Here is a 19,495-nt window from a genome sequence, read left to right as displayed (position 1 = left end):
CCATCGTTGTAACATTGTTCATGGCTCTTGGCTCGCTTTTATAGCTTTTATCAAAACGTATCGAGAGGAAAGTTTATGTATTTCGCGTGGATAAAAGTCACGAAACCATATAACCTAGACATTATTTATTAATCTACTTATAATAAATGTTATCTCACGAAAATTTTTCTAAATATAACTTTCAATGTGTTAAGGACAAAGAGGACGGAATTTTTGTGCAGCTCGTTAAGTGTAAACGTAGCGAAGAAACACGAGAGGAAGTTCAAGTTCCGTATAGAAGGCTGGAAACAGGGAGAAGGGAACGATCGTATCGGAAGTGAAGGATGATCCTGGTCCAGGATCGCGAATCACAATGATCTTACGCCTACGAGGTGAATTTATCCGAGCCGAGATCCCCATAGAGGATACTTGTGGTACACACGTTGGTGCACCGTAATGTGCGGTCACCGGTTCCGGTATGGCGTTATCTGAATACTTGGTCACACGATCGTGTACGCCGCTGTGATAACGACCTCCCTGACATCGATAGCCTGTCAATAACGTCGCGATATATGAACGCGATCATAATTAGTCACGGACAATGCGTTTCGTAATTATCGCGTTGATATCAATGATAATCAACGATGACCGGCGATCGGAAAAGGAAACACCGTCGCGAAATGATTCAACTGCTCCGGAAGTGTGACATCACTGTCCGATGGATTACTTTCTAGCGTGAAAACGCGAATTCGTCAACGACAGATATAGCGTAGGTGCGTCAGAGTTTCGTGAAATTCGTTCCCGTGTCGCAACAGGGGAGCCGAGCAGACAAATCAGCTCCGATCACGGCATACGCGGTTCGATGACTTTTGATATTTAATCTACGAAGACAAGCGACGACGCTTTCCCTTGCCGGAGAATTGAAAGAGGGGCCGGTACCGTGTTTCGTAATCACCGTTGGATCCGAGTAAAACGGTTAACGTTCCGTTATGGCCCGGAAAATCCATGATCATCGATGGAGGAACGATCGATTCGGTCGAGTGACACGCGATTCTGAAGATGAAACGGTTGCCTCGTGCCACTGAACGAAAACAAAAGTCATTCGCCGACGACACACGACTGGCCTCGATCAATCATTTCAAATTGATAATATTGCCCTGTTCAAAAAGTTAATGTTATCAAAGGGAAACGACTAAATTTCACTAGCTACGATTACGTGAAATAGCGAGCACCGTTTATCATTGAGAAACGGTCGATAAGTTGACAAGGCCTGGCTGTAAGGGAATTGCGTGCGGTTTCGTGACCCTGGGCAAACGTATATCGCACACGATCCTTGAACGTGAACCACGGGGTCAGCAAATGTACAATTGTGTATGCTTAACCGAACACATGCACTTATCTTCTATGGTACTTGAACGTTGAAAGGCCAGGAGCTGCTGCTTTAAGTACATGCAAAACCAGGGCTCGAAATAACTCTAGGCTCGCGGTGTCTACACGCCTCGCGTCCTAAGAATCGTCGATCCGAGAAACATATAGCCGGCTAATTAAAGCGTTCGTCCTCGTTGCCTGCGAATCGATTAGTCGCTCTCATCTCCTTCGAGAACGTTCAGCGACGAACGAACGATCGAACCAGCGAATTGCTACAGCCAAGGCGAGACTCGACTTGACTCGACGAAAAACTACCCCCTTTGCTGATGTTCAAGAAAAATATCCAAATTATATTCCATTCAACGAGACGGGACGGTGGGTGAGTAGAAATTCACGTGCTCGAAGCAGGCCCGGCTCGCAGTACACGAACCTCGACCGAAACGTTTGAAGAACTGGAAACAACTGAGCTCCGACCCTGCGTCGAGCGCGTGAATTTGTAAACATATCCTGACTAGTCTCGTTGGACGGATTATGCAAGTTCGCGACTAAGTTTCATGAAAAAATTTGAAAAAAAAGAGGAACTACCGCGTTGGTATTTAAGAAATCGAAGAAAATACCATCAGGGGGTTGCAATTGGTATCCGTTAACGGGGGTGGTTCGTCGAACCGTATCCCTTTTGCCATGCACGCACGCGAGTGTGTATCGATATTAAAGTAAAAAATTGGTAATATTAAAATGGGGGTAATTGCTGAAGGATCAGGGGGATGCATGCTATTAGTAATAGTGAAGACGTACCCTGTACCAAGTGGCCACCTGCGAGGCGCTCGAAAGGGGTTGGAGAAGCGGTGGTATATCCGCGACGCAACACACACACACGACGAAGACGGAGGGTGAAGATCAGGGCCCAAGGGCGCAAGTATTTTTTTTTTCGTGAATTTTTTTTTTTTTTTTTTTTTTCAATTATTGTCGGTCAATTCGCGCGTGCGTGTGACGCAGTACGGGGGTGCGTTCGAAGTGGCGGGCCCCAACAAGACGATAGCACAGGTGAAGTGGTGGTTCGGTGGTGGTTCGGTGGTGGCGGGTGTAGTGTATTCGCACGCCCCGTGCAAGTGAGGCAAAAGCAAAAACAACAACAACAACAACAATACACCACAGGTCAGAAGATTATTTATACACGGTTAGATTCGATGGACACTCAGAGTGTCGCTGTGCATAAATTACTAATTAATTAGATTTATGTACAATATACGTATACACAGGGTATTTGAAAGAAAAAGAAAATTCAAGACTCGATATGATTAAGTAAAAGTCCTGTACACTTTCTTTTTTCTGTTAACACCCTCTGTATACTCTTTCAAAGGTACAATATGTGTATACGTGTGTGATCGTGTGATTTTATCACGAAAATCCGCCAGAACCACTCGATGACTGTTCACGTATGAATTCCGGAACGTGTTCGATAGGAATTTCGCTTTCCCATGCGCATACTAATCAGCATTATCAAAAATTCGAACAATACAACAAGGCTGTTGATTTTCTCTGTTATAATATCGGTGCGCTGGTCGAGCACGCGTGCTCGATTAATAGGATAGCCAATTATCAATAAAGGCGAAACTTCGCGTGGAATGCAGGTGAACGTATCTGTGGCAACGGTAAGTCGGTTACAGCTGCGAATATCCCGGGCATTTTGCGCGCGCTCTGCAACCGATACTTGCCCAATCATAGATGAAAGCTCGTTTTTCAGCTCCAGACTCGATGCAGACGAGTGCATACACGCATACCCGTGTTCGCATTAGGCGAAACAACGCGTGATTGAAAAATGGTACTTTTTTTTTCTTTCTAAACCATCGTATCTCGAATAATTGCAATTATAGCGTGTCTGACCACGCATGGCTATTTTCACTGCGACGGTAAACGTGTCTACACGCTGTTCTGCATCGAACCTTATCATTCAACTTCATCCTTTATCACGCGTCATCGAACTGGTTCTGGGAACAGGTTTACAACGGACTGTTCTAAAGCGGAAGTTGTCGAGGGAAATGACAGAAGCATTAATCGAAAGGGTTCCTTAGACTCGGATAATTTCTAACGCGTTATAACGTCAACTGGCCAATTGTCGCGTCTGGAAAACTATTCGCCTCATCGTAGGAGAATATAAAAGAGAAATAGAAAAATAAAAGAGAAGAAGCGGATTCTCGTCGCGTTAAAGCGACAATAGCGTGAAAATGCGTGAAAATTCCTCGCGTGTCGTACGATGAATGATCGACGGAAGAAGAAAAAAAATAAGAAACAGGAGGAGACAGAGGTTGGAATAGAATGGACAGAGCGTGACGAAGAGACGAGGCGAAGCTGAAAGTATACAAGACGCTTCGGTATTTTCTTAGCGAGCCTCTCGGGTCTAGGAATAGTCGCGGCTGGTGTGCGTGTCTGTTCTTGTCATTTGTGATCAGGGTGCCGGCTAATATGTGCCTGTTGTGCGATCTCGAAAATCCTCCGGAGCCGGACGGATCGCCATGAAACAGCGCAGGACGGATTTGCATTTCCTTCTCGAGAGCGAACAAGCTCGAACACGTGAACGTGTATCTCGATAAAGAAAGTAAGACGTTCGAGAGGAGAAGAAAGAAAGAGGTAACGATCCTCCCGGAGATCTCTTAATCCTGCGTGCTTCGTGACTTTCCACGAGGCTCCGCTGCTACCGTGGATGAAGAAAAAGAGAGAGATAGAGAGAGGGAGAGAGAAAAAAAAGAAGAAAAAGGAAAAAGAAGAGTCGGAGGAAGCCCGATCCTGTCTCGCCTCGAGAACTACTCTCGATACACGACGTTTCGCCAGAGTTCTCTGCAATTTCATGAAATCGGTATACAAAGTGGCAGTCTCCGCTTTGTGTGCATACATGTTGCGTACAATTCCGAGGAAGAAGAATAAAAACTCGACCGATTTCTGGATAGAATTCGTGACCGATTATCTTGAACCGAGCATAGAGATTGACGGTAATAGACGATGCGTGCAACCCATTATCATTGCAACGACGATTATCATTTCTTATTTCTTCTTTATCCGTTGCGTTATTTTCCGTAAAATCTGTCCGTATCTCTGAGAGAGGGTGGAAAATTACACTAGTCACGTCTCTTTTCAGCGAGCCTGTGCATGAAACCTAGCTGGAGTAAACGTAAAGACAGATTTTAACGTTAATTAAGCGATCAACGCGTACGAATTGCAGAGAAGCTCGATACTAATCGGGTTCCCGGACTCTTCCAGTCCGTCTTCAAGGTCTGTACGCGCTAATGGATTCTCGCGTGTAGTCGATCAGAAATAGAAGGAGCAAGAGTCTTACCTTTGGCAAGGATGCGAGACATTGCTGCTTTACGTCCCAGACCAGCTGATCCTTCGGGAACTGAAGACACTTGCTGACGTAAAGCTCCGGGACGTGGACCCTGGCGAGAAGGACTCCCTCCTCGACCGGTCCTGCCTCCGCAGTTGCAGCTGCGACTGCAACTGCATCTTGATTCTGTTGTCCTTGAGCTTGGCCTTGATTCTGCCCTCCTTGCGGACTCGTAGCCTGTGTAGGAGTCTGTCCCGTTCCAGCAGGCGACGAATTTTGTGATTGTTGCTGTTGCTGCGATTGCTGTTGTTGCTGTTGCTGCTGCGATTGCGGCTGCTGTTGTTGTTGCTGTTGCTTCGGTCCCGCCTCCATTGCGAGGACCTCGCGGTTCTCGGGGATTCCACCTTCACAGGCTCACATCTGAAACAGGAAACGTTCCAAATGGTTAATTAAACCAAAAAAAAAAAAAGAATCTATGTCTGGCTTATCAATAATAAGATAGGTGTAAATTAATCGGGATGCTTTTGGCTGCGATAACTGTCCGGTTATTGTGGTTATTGCACGCGGAACCGCGAATCAAACTTGGTATCTCTTAGGGGAATCTGCAAGATCGAGGAGTACAGGGTAAGAGGGAAGAATTTGATGGAGATGAAGAAATTAAAACAAGCCAGTGATTCGCTCTTTACGACTGTAGCAAATAACGGTAAAGGATGGACGAGATTACTTCGATGGAAATAAACAGCCATGAAATGCGACGAGAATTTTTAACGCTCGTAAAGAAGCTTTTTACACTCTGAGATCCGTACGACCCCTCGTTCATATTTTTCAATCTTGACCAGTGTCGTTACGTCGTTTCACCGTTTTTTCTTTCATTTTTCTACGTCCGCAAAGGTTCGCCCTTTTAAATCAACTCTCCAAACCACGAGCATTACTTTTTTTAACGTGCTGTACGGTGGACGAACGATCGAAGAGATCGAACGCATACCACCGTGTCCGACATACACGCGTCGAATCGATTATGCAGAACGAGAGACGCGTTCGCGTTCCTCGCGCGTTTACTCGTTGCCTCGTTGCGATAACGCGTCCCGTCGATTTTACAATTCGACCTTACAACCCCGTCGGTTAACAATTGCTCAGCGATAACTTACGCGCTAACGAACCCCGTCGCTTTCACTCGGGAATTTCGAGCAAACACAAAACCAAGAGTTTCCTCTCGAAATTGTTGCTGAGAAAATTCAAGAAACGTAGCGAGGAGCTTCGACGTCTCGTCGAATAGAAAATTTGGAATTCTATAGTCGACCCGTTTATCCGGTTACTCATCTAGAGGGACAGTTGGCGCTGAGAAATTCGTTTATTCCGCACCCATGCATACGTGACCGCATCGAAGAGATTGACTTCAGCTTCGGATAACAGACTCCCGACCCTAAAACCTCCGCCGCATCGTTGTCCTTCCGGTCATTCCTCGCTTTTCCGTGATCTGCATATTTTCTTCCTTGTTACTGTTCCTTCCTCTCCAGCCTCCGACTAATCAGACTTCTCTAAACGAAAAATTCTCAAACGATCAAAGACACGTTCCGTTCCGATGGAATGAGATTTTCTTTTTAAGTATTCGTGTTTCGTTTCTTCGATTTCATCGGTTAGTCGAGACTCGAATTCTGAACAGGTCATCGTTCATAACGGATAAAACGAACGAGTAAACGAAGCTGTAAAATTATTTCACTGCACCATTTTACGAGTCGACCTAGGGCATTACGGTGAATTAATTTGTGTTTGTACTACTAGAACCACTGAATTAAAGCAGCTGTCTGAGACAGCCGCATAGTCGAGCGTTATTATCATAAATCTTTGAACACTTGTGTCTCGCGTCATACCTGAATAATTAAGTCAAAGCGTTAATTACAGGTGTGGGGAGAACAAATGACGCTTTGCAGCTGCAAACGGAATTAGTCGACACGTGATAAGGTCCAAAAGTTTCTAGCCCTAACTGTGGATAGTTAGATGCATCCAAGGACTGGAGAATGTCAGGGTCGTACCTTAACCCTTGTCGTCCTTCGGCGTTCCTCCCCATCGTCGTCGGGCATAGTTACACACGAATAGCCTTGGATCGTTTTTTTTTTTTTTTTTTTTAATTATCATCGAATCACCGTTAAGCACGACACTGTTAGGTGACTCTCGAATTAAAGTACGGCCACTTAAAAGCAAACCCGTAAAGCGACGCCCACGCAGCGGGTACCTGCTGTATACTCTTACGCGAATCCAGGGGCGGATCGACGATCGCGTTGCTTCGAGTTCACCTCAGGTATTCTTATTTAGGATACGTCGAGATTATTAAGAAATATTTTCAATTGGCATTATTCTTTTACACGGACTTAATTTCATGGATATCCAAAATCATGAAATGTAATCTTTTAAATATCAAAAGGAAGCAAATGTGGGAATGGAAGCTTTCTGAATGAGATTTTAATCGCTTTCTCTTAGCATACCCTTCAGTTTCATCCCCAACTCATTCGATCCCCCTTGAGAACTTCGAAGCAACATCAACAGACGTTGAAGCCTCGAGGGTAAAAAAAATTCGACCAACTTCTCCGTTGTAGTTTCGTTTGCCTTTCAAGCACGTTCCATCTTCTTCGAATAGTTTTTTACATTTTAATGTTCCTTCGTTGAACGAGCAGCGTCGCTAATTGTTGCCCCCAGCGAACGTGAAATGTCTGTCTTTCCCGTTTGCGCGTCACTCGCACCGGATACGTCCCTGAGCAGCCAGCTATGCACAGGGTGGTCAGACAGAAAAATCAGCAAGCCACTCTAACCGATGAGTGCCACGAATAAGGGCCACATAAAGACGGCTCGTAAAACTATGATTTACGGCATGTCATTGATGCGTTTGCTGTCCGTCCATCCGTACGATCCTACCACCGGTTCATCATCGTGCTTGCTCTCCTCCCTTCCTGCCCTCTTCCCTCTTATTATCTTTCTTGCGTTAGACTTCCTTTTGTTCCTGTTCCTCGGTTCGCTCGTGCAACGATCGTTCGTTCGGGATCGAGAAAGGTAATCGATTAGCCGGTTAGAAGAAGCGGTAGCGTCTCGGTGTCGTTGGAAATAGCGCGCGATTCTAGCTAAAATGCTACACGGATAACCATTTGCTGTCTCGGCATTAGCTAAAAAGCATCTCCTTCTTCTCCATCTTTTTTCAAGTCGTTGCGTTACGGTGGCAATGGAATTATTAAGAATTTTTAGCCATTTCCCTTCTTCGTTTCGTTAGCCAATCGGCCTCGGTTCTTTAACGCAAAGAGCAGAACAGACGGGGAGGGTGATGAGGTTTAAGACGGAAAAATCTGTAGCTCAGAGGAATATTAACGTTTAAGCATGCGTTTTTCTGCGGAGGGCGCGAAGGATACGACCTTGCTGTGCTTCCACTCTGCTCTTCGCTTCTTTAGCTATTGTCCTCGGCGTGTAAGTCGTGTACACGGTGCGGTCAGTGGGTTATTTAAAGTTTTAACGCAGCCCAGCCTGCCGGCAACACGGTTACATTTAATGGTGTCTGCGGTTTCCCATCAAACTTCTCCTTCTGCCAGCTGACGTATTCGTGGCTCGGCTCTTTTTAGAATTTCAAAGCGTTATGAAAACAGAAAACGCTGTTATCCATCGAACAAACTCGACGCTAATTTCTTCCCATTCCCATCGAACGTTCTAATAATCGTGAAAAAGGTAGCGCCCGAACCCCTCGATCGTTCAATCAAACAATCACCATTCCGTTCCCGCGTCTATCGGGTTTGATCAGCGTCGCCTATCAAAAATGATTTCGTTGATGAAAATGGGGAGCGTTTCAGGCACAGTAGACCGCTTCCGGCGAGAAAGGTGAATAAGAAAAAAAAGCACTAGGACAACAGAAGCCGGTAGAGTGGATGCAAGGTACATAAAGGTATGTACGTAAAAGAAGAGAGGAAGTAGGCAGAGCAATGTGAGGACTGAAGCCTGGTCACGACGCGTGTAACGCACGTGTAACGATCTGCCGACACATCGTGTGAACGCGACAGGGGTGACGTGACAGAAGAATGTCGAAGGAAAAAAGAAACTCGTCTCCATCCTCTTCGTCGTCGTCGTGGTCGTTACGGAAAGGGAGGAGAGACAGAGAGAAAGAGAGAGAGAGAAAAAAAAGAGAAGAATAACACGCGCCACCCCTCTTTCTACGTTGTGCTACCGCCTTTCGTGTCGGACCGCCGATAACTCCCTCTTTTAAGGGTGCTGCACAACCCTTGGGGGAATTTGCTGTTTCGGAAGCACGTCTGTTTCCGTGTGCCGCATAGATGCAACGCACCACCCCTCGGGAACTTTCTTCGTCGCGATTCAAGGGTGAAACGCACGGGAAAACATTGATATCTTTTAAAGGAAACATGGTACAAAGAATTGTTAACAAAACAGAGGAAATAAATGTCGGTAAATAACAATGTTGGTAGTTGTAATTATCCTGATACCTTATCAACTTCTTTACCATCTCATCCCCTGTACAATTTCTGAACGTAAAATAACAAGAAACGCCCTCTTTGAACGACACCGGTAAACTGTTGAACAAGTTTTATAAACAATACAGGGTGAAAAGTAGACAGAGGGTGGGAAGAAGGACGGTGAATAATCGAGGCAGCTCGTTCGAAAGGTTAAAGGGGGAGGCAAGGTCGAACGTGGTCGGAAGGTCGGGGATAAATCGAAGAGCGGAGAAGATGAAACGTCATCCATTCACGAAATTTATAAATAGCTCGGCTAACACAAGTCCTAAAACAAACGAATACAAACTGTTTGCTTTTTATCGAAGACAAGGCTCGGTAGTGCGCAACATTCGTTTCTCGTGGGACGGATTAACCGGACGAGGCACGGCGCTGCGTTAAATAGAGAAATATGGAGCTCGTTACTCGGTATCGGGACACGTTACACGGCGAGGGCATTAATCTACGAGTGAACTGGCCGCAAGCACAGAGCAGGACAGATCTCGTGAAGGTATCCGTGCCAGATCGTGGCCCACATTCCGCGAAACAAGCTAACGAACGCGTGCAACAACCTTCAAGCTCTTCTATTACAACAGTCAGAAGTCTTTCTCACCGTGCAACGATCGTCAGGTGCGCCTTTGTTCGATCAGAAATAGCTCGATGATGTCAGTTTCGTTAAAGAACCGCACGTGTACCGTCACAAAGCAAGCCACCCTGACAATGATCTCCGGCGATCTTTCAACTAGCCTTCTTCCAAGTAAACTTACGTCGCGACAACGGACGTAGAAAAGGCACTACAATAGGTTTGTCTAAAAATTTTCTCTAACAAATATTATGAGATGGGTGGTAGATATTCGTGGGTGGTAGTCCACGGTTTCCATTCAGAAATAGCCCGATAACGCTACCCTCCCATAGAACCGCACGTGCAAGGTTACAAACCCACCCTGACGCTTGACACTGCCCTCTTCGAGGCTGTCGTCCCCAAACAAATCGGAATCACGACAACAGCGAAGGAATCAGAGCGACAGGAGGCGATTCGCGACGGTTCGAGCCATTATCGGGGCAACTCGAGACACAGTCTGCCTGTAGCGGGAGAGCTCGAGTCAAGAGGGCGAAACTCGTGGAACTCGTGGGTGGTTGGTCACAGTTTCGATTCAAAGGAAGCTTCGGGCGAGCGCGCAAATAAAAGGAAGGTGGAAGGCAAGGGAAGGAGTAGCAGGAGAAGGAGGTGAAGGTGGAGGTGGAGGTCGAAAGGAGAAAGCAGGGAGGAGCAGAGAGGGTGGGCGAGTGGAGTCGAGGAGCGGCACTCGATCGCGCAGCGTTGGAAAAGCACGTGCCGCAACGAATGCTGCTTGCCGACACTTACCCCACGTTCAACGACCCCTGGGCTGCGAGAGCGCGAACGACGATCAACCCCTTGTCGCACCACTGTCTCACCAGCAACAACGGTGGCCATTGCCGAAAACTCGCGAGCCCGATTCGGACGAGACCGCTTTTCGTCCCGGCTTTCCCCGTCCACCGTAACAGGCGCGCCACTTTTTTGTTGCTGTTGCTAGCAAGATGCACTAGCAAGATGGCGGCCAGTCGGTTCTCTCCTCCCGAAAGAATCGGCTGGAAGGGAGGAGGAAACGTAGGGACGGAATAAGACGGATGGTCGACGGATAGTCGAATGGTATCGGCGGTTCTTCGTGTCCGTTCGCGGCCAGGCGAGCTGTTTCGCTGGCGAAAAGCGCATCAGCGGCGCGAAAAGGAGGACCAATGGCTCCGTAGCGAGAACCAGCCAGCGTGGAGTGCATCGCGCGACTGTCGACCCGCGGGTCGGGACGGGGGTCGGGACGGGGGTCGGGACGAGGGTCGGGACGGGGGTGGCGTGTATTCCGGCGAATCCAGGTGGCGCCAGTGCAGCAAGCGCAGCCAGCCGGTTTTCAGCATGTTCCAGGGGTAGTTGGGAAGACTGGTGGTGGATGTTGGTCGCCTGGCAACCACGAGAGATCGACCGAGTGTGCCAAACCGCCCTTCACCCTCCCTTGTCCGAGGACGCTTGTCTCTTTCTCCTTCTCTTTCTCTTTCTCTTCCCTTCTCTTTGCTATTACCTCTCTTTCCTTCGCCAGGAGGATGGGCCACCACCCTCCCTAGCGATGGGAATGATGCCCTCGCGACCGGTATATCGATACTTTCCCCGAAATGATTGCCTTTTTCACGAGTATTTACGAACCTGCTATTGTGCTGGAATTTCGGAGGCTAAAGAGATACTTCGGCAAAGGGGTGGAAATCTGTGGACCGATTGCTATCAATAATCGGTAAATTTTCAAAATTTTCTACTTTACATTATTGTTACGATACTTGAAAATTTCTCATTACGAAATTTGTGGCATTGATCGTCAGTGACCAAGGACGAAGGATAAATATTCAGAGCAGAACGGGTCAAATCAGTACACCCTTCTTAAAATCGATACTTTCGAAACGATTAACGAAGATTTAAGCCAACTGGAAATTTTCCAGGGACAATTGAATTATTTCTATCGCTAGAAGTTTTCACCCCCTGGCGCAGCATCGTGATGCACGATACCATGCTCGACTCGTTTTTTGTATCGGGAGGTGGGTCGAAAAACGATCACTGGACACTGGATCGTCCAGAATCAAGGGGCAACGAACGAAGAAGGGGCACGCTGATAGATGAGAAGAGGAAGATTTATGAGCCGGAGAACAACGGGCTGGCCGGCTAATGAATGATGATCGTCGATTCGGAAAGAGTGGACTTATGTCCTCGCGCGTACATCCACTTCTCTTTGAGATGTCGAGAAACGTTCTAGACCATGTTTCCATCATCGATTCAAGATAACAAACGCTCCGGCTCTATCGATTTCATGAGTTTGTGATTCTGCTTGTTGGACGAATTATCAAAACTCATCAAAGTTCTTCTCTAAATATTTGATACCACGAAAATTTATGTGAACATTTCGAGTGCCGTGTTATCTTTAATTATAAGTTGAAATTTTCTTTAATAAAATATGCATTTTCAGGCCAAGTATTTGCACGTATTACAAATGTAAGTAACTTCTATTCCTCCTCCAGGGATATTTCTCTTTGAGCACACTAAACAACCCTTGTGCCTTCCTTCTGAGAAACGAGAATATGCACGGTTTTCATTAATTCTTAACAAATTCTTTCCTAGAGAAGAGACATAGCTAAGCAAAACACTCTCCAGGGTAAGGAACATAGTGTGTTTATCAAAGAAATTCCGAATTAAATCATGATGGAAATTCTGAAGATATTTAAACGTTAATACCACATATTAAGTGTAATGGAATTAATTAATTTCAAAGGTTGTTTCCAGTCAACAATCATCGAAGGAGATTATCTTGCACTGGTTTGACTTTAACCCTTCTCGCTTTGTCCAACTTTCCGCTGACTTCGTTTCAGCCAGATCCCCGCTAATTACTTCTTTTCCGCGTCGCTGCGGAAATCGTGGGAAGAAAAAGAAATTCCAAAAGAAACTGCAAAAATTGTTTCGTCGTTTAAACTTTTCTTCCCTCTTGAAAATCGACCGATACGTTTTTCTTTATAAATTGAAAATTGTTCGTCGATTGATTAATCGATCTTCGGTGATGTTATTAGCAACGAAAGGGTTAAACGTTCGAATGGAACACGTACACGCTCCTCTCCACGAGCTTTCGCACTCGATATCGTTCCCGTTTCAGAAATTCATCTCGAACAATGTCCCACGAAATTTCAATCGCGCCCCACCTGACCTCCGCCTTAATTAAAAGCCGACTGACCTAATTAGCTTCTTGGCAGAGAGACTAGGCCCGCGGTTAGGGAGCACAATGGGACGCTCTTTTCACCGATCGACTCTTCAGCCGTGACGATAATTCGAATAAAAACCTTGCAATTATCAAGTTTCCTTTTTTATTTCGTTTCTCCTCGCCGCTCGAAACTGACAAATCCTCGATTCACGTAAGAAATAAAAGTATCTCTACGTCTTCCTTTTTCTTCTATGATCGATCTGACCTTCGATTTCATGCCTCTCGATTGTGATCGCGAAAGGCGATTTCATCTTTCCTAGGGAACCGGTGCTCGCCTTCTATGGTCGAGGAATCGATCAGAATGCTGGCGTTGCCTTAAAAGTTATTACGCGGTTCGCTGTCACGTTGCAAAGACTAATGAGCCAATAACTGGCTAGCCGAGACTCTGATGACTCTCGAGCGAAGGACTTTGGTACGATAAAACCCGTCAAAATGACGAATTACAGATAAACTTGAACGAAATGTCGCAGGGGAGAAGAATCATGGTGTTCCGTCCGAGAGGCGACGCTGACGAGATTATTCAACGGGGGTTCACTCGGTTCGCGTCAGACAAAACGCATAAATATGCAAATATCAAGCTCGCGTCCCATTTGCCAGGGCCACCGGAGTGAGATTTCATTTAGTCCTCTCGTCCACCGCTCGAGATCACGTCCAGATGAGAAATAATCGTTTCCCTATCGGAACACCGTCGCTTTTCTTCCTTCTCGTCCATCACAACTTTCTCGCGCCCATTCACCGTCCACCCATTATAAATTCATTGGCCCGTTGCGTCACAGTTTGATCGATAAACGAAACGAGTTTTCCAACTTGCCCTTTCGTTCAAACATTCACCCTTCCGTTATGAAGCACCGCTATAACGATTATCTGATTCAGACCATTCTAACATCGACTATAGTGCCAGAATCGGAATCAGTAACTTAGTAGCCTAACACTAGGAACGTCCATTGACCCAAGTCATTCAGGTGCACAACGTACTTGGCCGTGCGTGAAGATAGTCGATCAGCCCTCAAGGTCAAAGGTCCGTCGGACCTTGACGTAACAAACGCGTATCCAACGAGCTCGTTACGCCAGGGAAGACGATACTTCTGCTCTCGACGCAGGTCGACCGAGTGGCTCGGAAAGGACACGATAGGGTAGTCGCACCCTTGCAGCAAGGAGCACGAGTGCCCGCGACGAGGGTGAGAAACGGCAAAGTTGATCTGCAGCCTGCCGCGCGTGTCCTTTTGTCGAGGAGCACGGGGGTTGGGATTCTTCCACCTTGAAGAGGCTCAACCCTTGACGGCGAAAGGAATTATCAGCTAGAAAGCGAGTTCATACGTCAAATGCATGCCTACCGTTCCTTTTACGTTCTAACGAGACCCACGTGTCATGAAACGTGCTACATCATTTTTTTTATATTTATTGCACTGTCACGACGAGTAATTGTCAGGCTTGATGGTGAAACTTGCCTCTTCGAACACCTTTTCCACCTAACCCTGGGTTTAGTGCTTTCGTCGGTGGTAGCGGGTAAATGCGTTGCACTCGGTTTCATAATAACGCTGCATTAACGTGGCCAGGGCGAATATACGCCCGGAGAAAAGGGACCCTACGAAGAGAATAGAGCTCTCATCGATCCCGATACACGGCCATGCCACTGGAAGCTCGTAAACAAGCAGGAAAGCTTGCATCAAGATGGGCGAGGCGTTGCGCTAGCGTTTACCGTTTGATTCCCTCCAGAGAAAAGGGTTGCTTCTATACAGATTTCCACAAAATAGATGTTCACCATGAGAGCGATACATCGTTTGATATTTGACAAGAGTCGAAGAAAGTCACCTTCGTTCTGAGACACCCTGTAAATCGAATCGAGCCGAAACGCAGGTTGCGAGAGTGGTAGAAATTTGGAAAGCAGCTACGCGTACGAGTGTCGACCTATCGACTTTCGCTCTCAATTTTTAATCGTCCTCGACGATTGATCGTGTCGTCGCGTCGTACCGGAAGCACGCGAATCGGGAACAAGCCGATTTCGAGAGACGCTATTCACGCGAACGAGAGCAAGTTAAATGGGATAAGCGAGAGCGCGTTCGATAATGAAGACAGGCGGTAATCGAGTATTCGAGGAGCATAATGTTTCTGCCATTAGCGGTCGAAGCTGTCAAATTGTAAACCGTTCAAACTTTTATGCGAATCCCTGATGAAGTGATTTTCACTTCCTCCCAGGGAGGAAAGGGGTACGGTGAAAAGTAGGCGCAAGGTCCTTTTAGATTAGATCGTGTCTAATTTAGTTGATTCTCTGGAGGTTTGACCTCCATTTCGGACACCCTCCTGGCTTTTAATTCAGCCAGGATGCGACACTCTCGTTCGGTCCCCTTCTCCGTTCCGAGTGAGGCCCGTTAAACGGGAACCATTTACCATCGAGGGCATCGTAACCCTTTCCTGTTCGCTTTTTTTTTTTCCACCCACCTACGCTCCATATCCGACCACAACGACGATATATTATTTTTAGCAGCTTATACACGCTGCGGGAGAAATCGACCACGTTTCTCCGACGAAATGAATCGTTTCCTCGTTCGCGTCTGTCGGTATTTACTCCCCTTGCCATAATCGCGTCTGGAAGAAGAAGAAGGGCGACGATTGTTCCGGTATCGATCGTCATATCGCGAACAGCCGTGTAGCTGACTTAATTAAGACGTTAATGGAGACAGGCCGAAGAATCAAAGCGAATTTCACGCTTCCCCTTTCGACCCGTCGACCCGACCACCAGCCATTAATTTGTCGAGCCAAAGGGCGACGCGACGTGGCGCGGACCAAGCTTTGCAGAGCAAAGCGTACACGAGGATCCGTCTCGCATTTGACGTTTAATCGATTGATCGCGAGACCTTTGGTTTTTCTTAAAAGCTGACACCCTCCTCCGGCTGTGTGCTTTTTATTAAAAGCTAAATTTTCAATTAAAGGTCAAAGTTCCTGTTCCTTCGCTCTTCTCACGTAACAATATCGGTAATCTCGTGGAACAGTAATTGCATTCGCAACGATCGAGCTCGAAATTAGGATACAAAGAGGCGATTCTCCCACGATAATCCTTCGTTTCACGGAAGTTTCTTGCAGAACGGTGATTACGAAAACGAGCAAGCCTTTTCCGCCATTTAACGCGCCGGTTTATCGCTCGCGATTAATCCAGCCTCTTCCGATCGCTCGATAATACATTTTTCCTGCGACGCAACGTGTGCGACAAACTTTTCAATTCCAGACAATGGCAAGGAATCTTGAGGCTCGATCGTAATTCACGACACGGTCGCGACTCATCTTTGCAAAAGGGATCGAGAGAGACAGGTAGCTACGCGTGAGACAGGAAGGAAGGATATCCTGCGAGGAAAGGAATCGGCAAAGAGACACCCTCCTCTCCTCGACGTATCTAACTTTAGAATCGGTTTAGTCACCTACCGCTGCTACCTACACCTTTCCACCTACTCTGTGCCTCCCTCTTATCTGTCCAAGACGGGCCGAAGGTAACCGTTGTTAACGTCCCCCACAGACGAACCTGTAAACCTTCTGTTTCTCGACGACAATGTCTGAACCTCCAGTTCTTTGTTCAATTTATACCAGTCACGGTGCGATACAAAAATGAAAAAAAAATCGAAAGCTTTGAATCTTGATCGGCGTTCAGGTAATATCTCGAATTAGGGGAAAAGTGGCGCTTCGCAGGCAACCGTAAATAGAGAGGAACGTTTCCCCGACGGAGATTAGCTCTCACACGGGGCAACAATTACTGCCCACGTAATGGATCCTGATAACGCGTGTCGTCACGCGAGTCCTGTTACACGCCTTCCTCAAACAATGCTTCGAGACGTTATGCTTGATCATGGGCTTCGGGTATAATGATATGTAACTCGTAACTCGAAACAACGAGTTATAAAATGATTTCAAGCACATCGTTCTTGATACGACCTCTATATGTAGGTTGTTCGTTAAAAGGACGGCGAAGAGAAGTTGGCCGGTACAAGTAGATGGGAAAATTGCGCGCGTATACTCGGCTAGACTTAACCCGGCTCGTTTACGTGTCCGTTCGACTGGTCCTTTTGCGTGTGGGCGGCAAAAGGGGGAGGACGAAGGAGTAAACTGTGTTGTAGATGTAGGTAAGCCGGGACTGTAAATACCGCATCGTTGGCTGCCTACCTCGCGCACCAGGGAGGCACGTCCGGTATGGTATATCGCCTTATGCCTCATCTCGCCAGCAAGTCCAGCTTCCCGCCGCGCAACGGCCAAGGGTAAAATATAATAAATCGAAGCGTTACGACGATTTTAAACGTAGAATAGACCGTGCCACTTTTACCTTCCATCGCCGGGCTACCAAGCACACCGTAACGCGTGATTAAACCATCCGACGACCGCTATCCCCCCGATGTGCCTTTCGATGCTAGATTCGCAGGACATAAAGAGTGTCTTCGAACACGTTCACGTGCAAACTTGGCCTGCCGTCGAAAATCGAGGTCGAATATATACAACTTTCAGTGGAATAGGTTCCCGCTTGTTGCGACACCACGGCCAGCCGCGACTTCTTACGTCACCGACAAACCTCGAGAATCAGCTTCGGTCCCGCTGAAATCGGCGCGATGGGGCGCGGCACTTTCTCTCTTCCGAACCCGCTCGAAACAGCCCGAGATACGCGCTCCGATCGGGTTCCCCCCGTCGTTCTTTTCCACCGATTATTTACGACGATCATAACGTTACGCGGAAACGACGGATAAGTAAATTTCCTCCGTGACGATTAATACGTCAAAAGTTTCGAAACGCTTGATCGTTCGTTCCGATGCAACGTAAATTTCGCGAGGAGCTGCGAATAAAATTGTTCAGTCGTAAAAAAAGCCCTCGCCACCGCGAAAATCCCTCGTAAAAATCTCATTCACGTATCAGGATTACGAACGCGATAAATCTTGATTTAACTTGCGGAGAGAAGGATCGGACAGCAGGCGCCATCGGGTCTAGTTCGATCCATGGTAAAAGCTTATTTATAGGATAGAGAATAATTTTCCTTCTCATCGCCAAGCTAATCAGCTATGAAAATTTTATCTACTCGTCGACAGGGTTTTCGCGTCGAGTTGAAAGGGGATGGGGAGAACACGAAAAGACACCGCTCGCGATGATTGATCTAATTCCAGGAGCGAAACGAAGTTCGATCCGCGCGGCTTTTTGGCAAGGAGGAACACCGGCTAGAGGAAGCTGCTCGCGAAGGGGAGGTTTTAACCTTATTCCTGTCACGTAGCTGGCAGTCGACCAACTTCTCCCAGATATCCGTAACCGAGCTATAAGGACCCTTTAAATGTCGGCCATTCGTCTAGAGTCCTGCAACGAGTTGGCTCGCAAAATCGCTTCGAAACTGCTTCCTAGGCCAGCTGTACCTGCTACGTGTCGATGACACCCCGCGTATTCGACGATTATGTTTCCTAGAACGGAGAATATACGATTTTCTCGGTATAAAACCTAGCGAAGATTAGGTAGCGACGAGGTCAGGTCTTTTTCTTCGCGCAGACATTTTTCCCATAAAACCGAAGGTTAGTCCTCGTGCTGGATGAACGTTGGCGTTGGCAAGGGTCATCGGAACGAATCGATACTGGACGCTTCCTATGTACAGCTGACCCATTCGTCGGCTCCAGTCAATCAGTGTCAGCCTCGTGGGACCGAAGCGGATATTGCAGCGTACAGAAGCTTCGCTTCAACGGAAAAAGCGAATGAGCGTTTGCAAAACCTCGGGAAACTGCCTCGAAATCGGGACCGATCTTGAAAGCCGAAGGAATTCGTTTTCTGGAGAATCCTCTCAGCGTTGCCAACGCAGGATTAGAATTTAACGACGATAAGGATAATCCTAGAGGAGTTAGGGAACACGAGGTTCCTGGCTAAGTTGGATGCAAGTTAATTCACGATGACCGAGCACACCGAGTTGCTACTTATCATGATAAATGCTCTATACCGGGATCGGCACGGCCGCCTAAGACGGTGAAATATTTCCACAATAACCATAACCCCTCGTAGCCGCTTCCCACGCCTCTGCTACGCCACTCACTGCCTTCTGCTTGACCACTCCCGCAAATCCTCGCGTCTACCAAAGCCGACTCCGTACAAGCAAACGTTCCGTTCGAACCGATCCGATATATTCCACCGACCCGATAACCAACGAGTTTTCTTTCGAACCTTGCTACCAAAGTTACGCTGAGAGTTTGGAGAATTTACTCAAGTGTCGAAGAACTCTCGACGGATCGTGTTAACAAGGGAGCGTCAATGCTTGATCCGTACTACTGATTCTGATCTGAACTAGGGGTCGAAAGAGCTTCTTCTTTAACGGTATTACCGAGATTCCTTCCGAAGTTTGTTTACGTAGACTGACGATAAATAATTAACAAAGCTTTCTAACGAAGTATCGGGGAAACGATAAATCTTCCATCCCGTCCGGTTGTTTATCTAAAACTCGCGGTTCCCTCGATAGCAGAGGCGGGAAAAGGAGCAAAAGCAAGCGCGAATTCAAAGGGAGCCTCGGCCGAAAAGTGCGAGCCGCATTATCCTCGACAATTTATGCG

At 47.1% G+C, this 19,495-nt stretch overlaps 1 protein-coding gene across 8 annotated transcripts in view; it reads right to left on the bottom strand.

The window, feature by feature from the left end:
- Prosap (SH3 and multiple ankyrin repeat domains prosap) overlaps positions 1-19,495 on the bottom strand; it is a 94,140-nt gene that overhangs the window by 25,069 nt on the left and 49,576 nt on the right. For 5 of the 8 annotated variants that reach the window (XM_034340802.2, XM_034340807.2, XM_034340805.2 and 2 more), the window contains exons 3-4: positions 4,679-5,086; positions 2,143-2,160 (exon numbers count right to left, since the gene is read on the bottom strand). In XM_034340802.2, the coding sequence (XP_034196693.2) occupies positions 2,143-2,160; positions 4,679-5,038 (378 nt within the window). In that variant the 5' untranslated portion in view covers positions 5,039-5,086. Of the gene's footprint in view, positions 1-2,142; positions 2,161-4,678; positions 5,087-10,510; positions 10,944-19,495 lie in introns of those variants that run through there. The other 3 variants (XM_034340806.2, XM_034340810.2, XM_034340804.2) reach the window with 2 other exon arrangements.

Source organism: Osmia lignaria, chromosome 15 (genome assembly GCF_051020975.1).
Source record: "Osmia lignaria lignaria isolate PbOS001 chromosome 15, iyOsmLign1, whole genome shotgun sequence".
Classification (NCBI taxonomy): Eukaryota; Metazoa; Arthropoda; class Insecta; order Hymenoptera; family Megachilidae; genus Osmia; species Osmia lignaria.
This window is presented reverse-complemented; position numbering and strand designations above follow the sequence as displayed.